Source organism: Hemitrygon akajei, chromosome 2 (genome assembly GCF_048418815.1).
Source record: "Hemitrygon akajei chromosome 2, sHemAka1.3, whole genome shotgun sequence".
NCBI lineage: Eukaryota > Metazoa > Chordata > Chondrichthyes > Myliobatiformes > Dasyatidae > Hemitrygon > Hemitrygon akajei.
This window is the reverse complement of record NC_133125.1, coordinates 70,453,606-70,460,040: the sequence shown is the minus strand read 5'-3', so window position 1 is coordinate 70,460,040 and position 6,435 is coordinate 70,453,606. Positions and strand designations below refer to the sequence as shown.

General features: G+C 43.6%; 1 protein-coding gene across 1 annotated transcript in view; it reads left to right on the top strand.

Annotated features, from left to right (window-relative positions):
• Positions 1–1,544: 1,544 nt before the first annotated feature.
• Positions 1,545–6,435, top strand: part of LOC140713949 (neuropeptide FF receptor 2-like) — a 110,257-nt gene continuing 105,366 nt past the window's right edge. The window contains exon 1 of the mRNA XM_073024646.1: positions 1,545–1,884. Within this exon, the coding sequence (XP_072880747.1) occupies positions 1,827–1,884 (58 nt within the window). The 5' untranslated portion in view covers positions 1,545–1,826. The remainder of the gene's footprint in view (positions 1,885–6,435) is intronic.

The following is a 6,435-nucleotide window of genomic DNA, read 5'->3' as shown; positions in this document are numbered from 1 at the left end:
GTAGAATATAGTATTAATGGTAAGACAGTGTGGAAGATTAGCGGGATCTTGGGGTCTGACTCCATAGGACACTCAAAGCTGCTACACAGGTTGACTCTGTAGTTAAAAAGGCATACAGTACATTGGCCTTTATCAATCGTGGAATTGAATTTAGGAGCTGAGAGGTTGCAGCTATATAGGACCCTGGTCTGACCCCACTTGGAGTACTGTGCTCAATTCTGGTCACCCCACTACAGGAAGGACGTGGAAGCCATAGAAATGGTGCAGAGGAGATTTACAAGGATGTTGCCTGGATTGGGGAGCATGCCTTATGAGAACAGGTTGAGTGAACTCGGCCTTTTCTCCTTGGAGCAACGGAGGATGAGAGGTGACCTGATAGAGGTATACAAGATAATGAGAGGCATTGATCATGTAGATAGTCAGAGGCTTTTCCCCAGGGCTGAAATGGCTAGCACGGGAGAGTATCGTTTTAAGGTGCTTGGAAGTAGGTACAGAGGAGATGTCAGGGGTAAGTTTTTTACGCAGAGAGTGGTGAGTTCATGGAATGGGCTGCCGGCAGCAGTGGTGGAGGTGGAAACAATATGGTCTTTTAAGAGACTCCTGGATGGCTACATGGACCTTAGAAAAATAGAGGGCTATGGGTAAAGCCTAGGTAATTCTAAGGTAGGGACATGTTTGGCACAGCTTTGTGGGCCGAAGGGCCTGTACGTTTTCTATGATTCCAAGAATGAAAGGGTTAACATACGAGGAACACTTGATATCTGTGGGTTTGTACTCACTGGAATTTAGAAGTATGAGCTGGGATCTCATTGAAATCTTTTGAATGTTAAAAGGCCTAGACAGAATAGATGTCAAAAGGATGTTTCCCATGGTGGGAGAGTCTAGGACAAGAGAGCACAGCCCTTCTTCAGCCAGAGGGTGGAATTTGTTGCCACAGGGAGATATGGAGGCCAGGTTGCTGGGTGTATTTAAGGCAGAGCTTTATAGGTTCTTGACTGGACACGGCATCAGATGTTACTGGGAGAAGGCTGGGGTGGGACTGAGGAGGGAAAAAAGGATCAGCCATGATCAAATGGCGGAGCAGACTCAATGGGCCAAATGGCCCAATACTGTTCCTATGTGTTATGGTCTTGTATGCTGATTTGTCACCTCCTTCAGCTAAAAAAATGCCACTTATCCCAGTTTTAAAGGAATGTCTCTTTATTTTGAGGCTTTGCCCTCAGATCAGAGACTGTCTGACTAAAGAAACATCCTTTCCACATCTACCATATCTGGACACTACAGTATCCAGTAAATTTCAATCATATCCCCACCTGCCCACACCTCCATCCTTCTAAACTTCAGGCCTAGAGCCATTAAAAGATTCTCAATGCATTAACTCCTGGATTCACTCATGTAAACCTCCCCCAGTGGGTTTCCATCATTGTGAGAAAGCACTTGTTTTGAGGTGAGTCAGCATGAGATTTAAAATGTGTATAGGGCTTTTCAGGGTTTTTTGCAGGCTTCAGTCATCGTGATTTATTAGGCCATTGGCAAAGGCTAATTAAAAAGAAGTTGGTTTAAGCAGAGTAGCCATTGCGTTAGTGCAGCAGTGTTATAGTGGTAGGTCTGTGGCTTTGGCAAGTAGAAGTTAAGGTTAAGGTGTGTTTCTGGTGAGTTAATTTCGTTTTTTCCTTGATTAGTGTATAACTAATGAAATGAGAATGATTCCAGGATCAGTGGTGTGTTCTTGATGTCAGATGTGGGAACACTGGGAGATGTCCCGACTCCCTGATAACTGCATCTGCATGAGGTGCATCAAGTGCAGCTCATTGTAGGCTGCGTGAATGAACCGAAGCTACAACCAGATGACCTACAACCTACGGGAGACTGAGAAAGAGACAGGTAAGATCTACAATGAAGTACTTGTGTATTTAATATTTCAGTAATATTTGAGTAATTCAGTAATAGTGCAAATATATTGTTTGATTAAGAATTCTTGTTTGTTTAAATAATTCAGTATGGGTTATATGCAAAAATATGTGAATTGCGTATGTTACAATGCTACCACGTCATATGTGTGTGCCTTGCTTCAAATAAAAACAAAACTAAGACCAGTTCTCCTGGGTTTCCATCTTCCTCTTGCAATTAGTTTTGGACTTGCAAAACATAATAGTGCTGTTGAGGAAATTTTAAACAATTACCTATCTGTTGCATTGCAGCAAGAAGGTACAGGGTTTTCTAAAAGCCCAGTGAGATGCTCAAGTTAAAAAATAGCAGTACAGCAAACACGAGGAAATCTGCAGATGCTGGAAATTCAAGCAACACACAAAATGCTGGTGGAACGCAGCAGGTCAGGCAGCATCTATAGGGAGAAGCGCTGTCGACATTTCGGGCCGAGACCCTTCGTCAGGACGAGCAGTCTGGATGCTGCCTGTCCTGTTGTGTTCCACCAGCATTCTGTGTGAATAGCAGTACAGCGCATGTTCTTTGGAAGAGGAGACATGGTCAAGTCAAAAAGGAGGCAGAAAACAGAAAAACCATGGGTTTGTAAAATGATATTAATAATAAATTATAAGAAACAGAAATGGCTGGCTACATCTGAAAGATTGATGCATTCGGTTGCGTAATGGATAATGGGATTTTGTATACGAAGTAAACTGAGTCTCAAAAAGCAAATGGAATAGCCAGTGAGAAGCAGGTGCCAAATTTACTGTGTGCATTGGATTTAAAAGCATACAGTTTACTTAGAACAAGTTTATTGCTCCAATCAAACCAGCCAAAATTAGCTTTACTGATATTGTGGAAGTAATAAAGGGACCTTTAGAAGCAAAGCAAAGAATGTTGAACGCTTCAGGTTTCATAAGTGGAATCAAAAGGAAAGGAGTCTATTTTGGCTTATGTGACTGAATTGAAGAGATTGTCCGAGCATTGTCAGTTCAGTCATGGGCTAAATGATGTACTGAGAGATCATTTAGTTTGTGGAATCTTATAAGATTGCATTCAGAAAGAGCTCCTAATTGAAACACAACTTACATTTAAAAGAACAGTTGTTTCAATGGAAACAACAGACAGATGAGTTGCAGGCAGGAATGAAAGTGAGCATGAACAAAATTGCAACATCTGCATAGAAACCAACCTGGCCAAATCAATTGTGTTATTCTTGTGCCAGGGACTAACATACACTAGACGACTACAGGTTTAAAGACCATGTTGGGCAGACAAAACTTAAATAGACTGCACAGGGAAGAGAAAAAGATAAAATGAGAAGTTGCAGCTTCAAAAAGAGCACTAATCTGCACGCCGTTGATGAAAAATTCTGATAATGATGAGAACGACACAGGGCTGAGCAGCCTTGAGATTTAAAGTATTAAAACAAACAATAGACAAGCAATATGGCTTACACTAGAATGAATGACAAATGAATTGAAATGGAATTGGAAACTGGGTCATTCCACAAAATGAGTTTGAATAGCATTTCAAACATACTTAACTGAAGCCTGCAGGTGTCCAACTAAGAACTGTGCTGGAGAAAAGGGAACTCCTGTGGGAATGACATTTGTAACTGTGAAATGCAACAATCAACAAGCCACATTGGGCTTGTATGTGGTGAAAACATGCGGACCAGCACTGGCAGTCTCAAGTGGCTGAGACAACTCCGACTGGATTGGAGATCCATCCACCATCTGCATGTCACATTCCATGTAGTAGAGTTAACTGAAAGGGAATTAAGAAAGGTACTGGATGAAGCCACGGCAGTGTTCAAGGATGGGTAAAATAGTGTTAAATGAAAATGCTGCACCGAAGTTTTGCAAAGCCTGTCCGGTTCTTTATACCCCCATATTGCATGAGGCAGGTAGATGGGTGAGTGTCAGGAGATGGAAAGGGAAGAAGCACTATAGAAGAAGTTTTGCCTAGCGAAGCAGCCATCATCGGGGCTTGAGAAGGGGAGGATTTGCGGGCTTTTTCAGTTTTTAAACGACCAACCAATTGGGAGCGGAGGAGCTGAAGAGAGCCGGTCAGCTAGCGCACGATAAAAGAAGTTTCGTCTAGCGAAGCAGCCATCATGGTAGCGGACTGGACTGAGTCAGAGTGGGATGGCTTTTGTTCAACAGTCTTTGACGTGTACAGGCAGAGGTGAGGGTCAGTTCCAGTAAGTTGTTGTTTCTTTTCCTCATTCGATTTATTTTTTAAACTAGTAAGTTTAGAGAGAATGCCAGACAGGATGTTGGAATGCTCCTCTTGCAGGATGTGGGAAGTCAGGGAGACCTCTGGTGTCCCTGACAACGACACCTGCAGGAAGTGCATCCAGCTGCAGCTCCCAAGAAACCACGTTAGGGAACTGGAGTAGGAGCTGGATGACCTCTGGATCATTCGGGAGAATGAGGAGTTTATAAATACTAGTTTCAGGGAGGTAGCTACGCCAAAGGAACAGCGCACAGGTAATTGGATTACCGTCAGGCGAGGGAAGGGGAAAGGTCAGGCAGAGCAGGGTTCCCCTGTGGCCATTCCCCTCAACAACAAGTATACTGATTTGGATACTGTTGGGGGGGATGACTTACCTGGGACAAGCTGCGGCAGCCGGATCTCTGGCACTGAGTCTGGTTCTGCAGTGCAGAAGGGAGGGGGGAAGAAGAGGAGAGCGGTAGTGATAGTGGACTCAATAGTTAGAGGTACAGACGGGAGGTTTTGTGGTCATGACAGAGACTCCCGGATGGTTTGTTGCCTCCTGGGTGCCAGGGTCAAGGATGTCTCTGATCACGTTCACAGCATTCTGAGGTGGGAGGGTGAGCAGCCAGATGTCACGGTACACATCAGTACCAATGATGTAGGAAGAAAGAGTGAGGAGGTGCTGAAGAGTGAGTACAGAGAGTTTGGTAGGAAGTTAAAAAGCAGGACCTCAAGGGTAGTAATCTCAGGATTGCTACCTGTGCAATGTGCCAGTGAGGGTAAAAGTAGGATGCTCAGGAGGATGAACGGGTGGTTGAGGAACTGGAGCAGGGTTTCAGCTTTTTGAATCATTGGGACCTCTTCTGGGGCAGGTGGGACCTGTACAAGAGAGACGGATTGCACCTGAACTGCAGGGGGACCAATATACTTGCAGGGAGGTTTGCTAGTGCTGTTGGGGAGGGTTTAAACTAGATTTGCAGGGGGATGGGAACCAGAGTGTCAGAGCAGATAGTGGACCAGGGATGAAAATAAATAATGTTAAAAGTTCATGCAAAGTCACAAATAGAAGGGTTGTGTGTGGTGGTAATAATCTTCTGAGGTGTGTCTATTTCAATGCGAGGAGTATTGTGGAGAAGGCTGAAGAGCTGAGGGCGTGGATTGACATGTGGAATTATGACATTATAGCCATTAGTGAAACTTAGCTACAGGAGGGGCAGGACTGGCAGCTTAATGTTCCAGGGTTCCAATGTTTCAGACATGATAGAGGCAGAGGGATGAAGGGTGGGGGTGGGGGGGGGGTGGAGCGGCATTGCTAGTCAGGGAAAATGTTACAGCAGTGCTCAGGCAGGACAGTTTAGGGGGCTTGTCTACTGAGGCCATATGGGTGGAGCTGAGAAACAGGAAAGGTATGACCACATTAATGGGGTTGCATTATAGACCACCCAATAGTCAGCGAGAACTGGAGGAGCAAATCTGCAGAGAGATAACAGACAACTGCAGGAAACAAAGTTGTGATAGTAGGGGATTTTAATTTTCCACATATTGTTGATTGGGACTCACATACTGTTAAAGGTCTAGATGGGTTAGAGTTTGTAAAATGTGTTCAGGAAAGTTTTCTAAATCAATATATAGAGGTACCAACTAGAGAGGATGCAATATTAGATCTCCTATTAGGAAACGAGTTAGGACAGGTGACGGAAGTGTGTGTAGGGGAACACTTAGGATCTAGTGATCATAACACCATTAGTTTTAACTTGATCATGGATAAAGACAGATCTGGTCCTCGGGTTGAGGTACTAAACTGGAAAAAGGCCAAATTTGAAGAAATGAGAAAGGATCTAAAAAGCATGGATTGGGACAGGTTGTTCTCTAGCAAGGATGTGATTGATAAGTGGGAGGCCTTCAAAGGAGAAATTTGAGAGTGAAGAGTTTGCATGTTCATATCAGGATTAAAGGCAAAGAGAATAAGAATAAGGAACCTTGGTTTTTGAGGGATATTGGAAATCTGATAAAGAAGAAGAGAGAGATGTATGACAGGTATAGGCAACAAGGAGCAAATAAGGTGCTTGAGGAGTATAAAAAGTGCAAGAAAATACTTAAGAAGGAAATCAGGAGGGCTAAAGGAAGATAAGGTTGCTTTGGCAGTCAAGGTGAAGGATAATCCAAAAAGCTTCTACAGATATATTAAGAGGAAAAGGATAGTAAGGGATAAAATAGGTCCTTTTGAAGATTAGAGTGGTTGGCTATATATGGAACCAAAAGAAATGAGGGAGATCTTAAATGGTT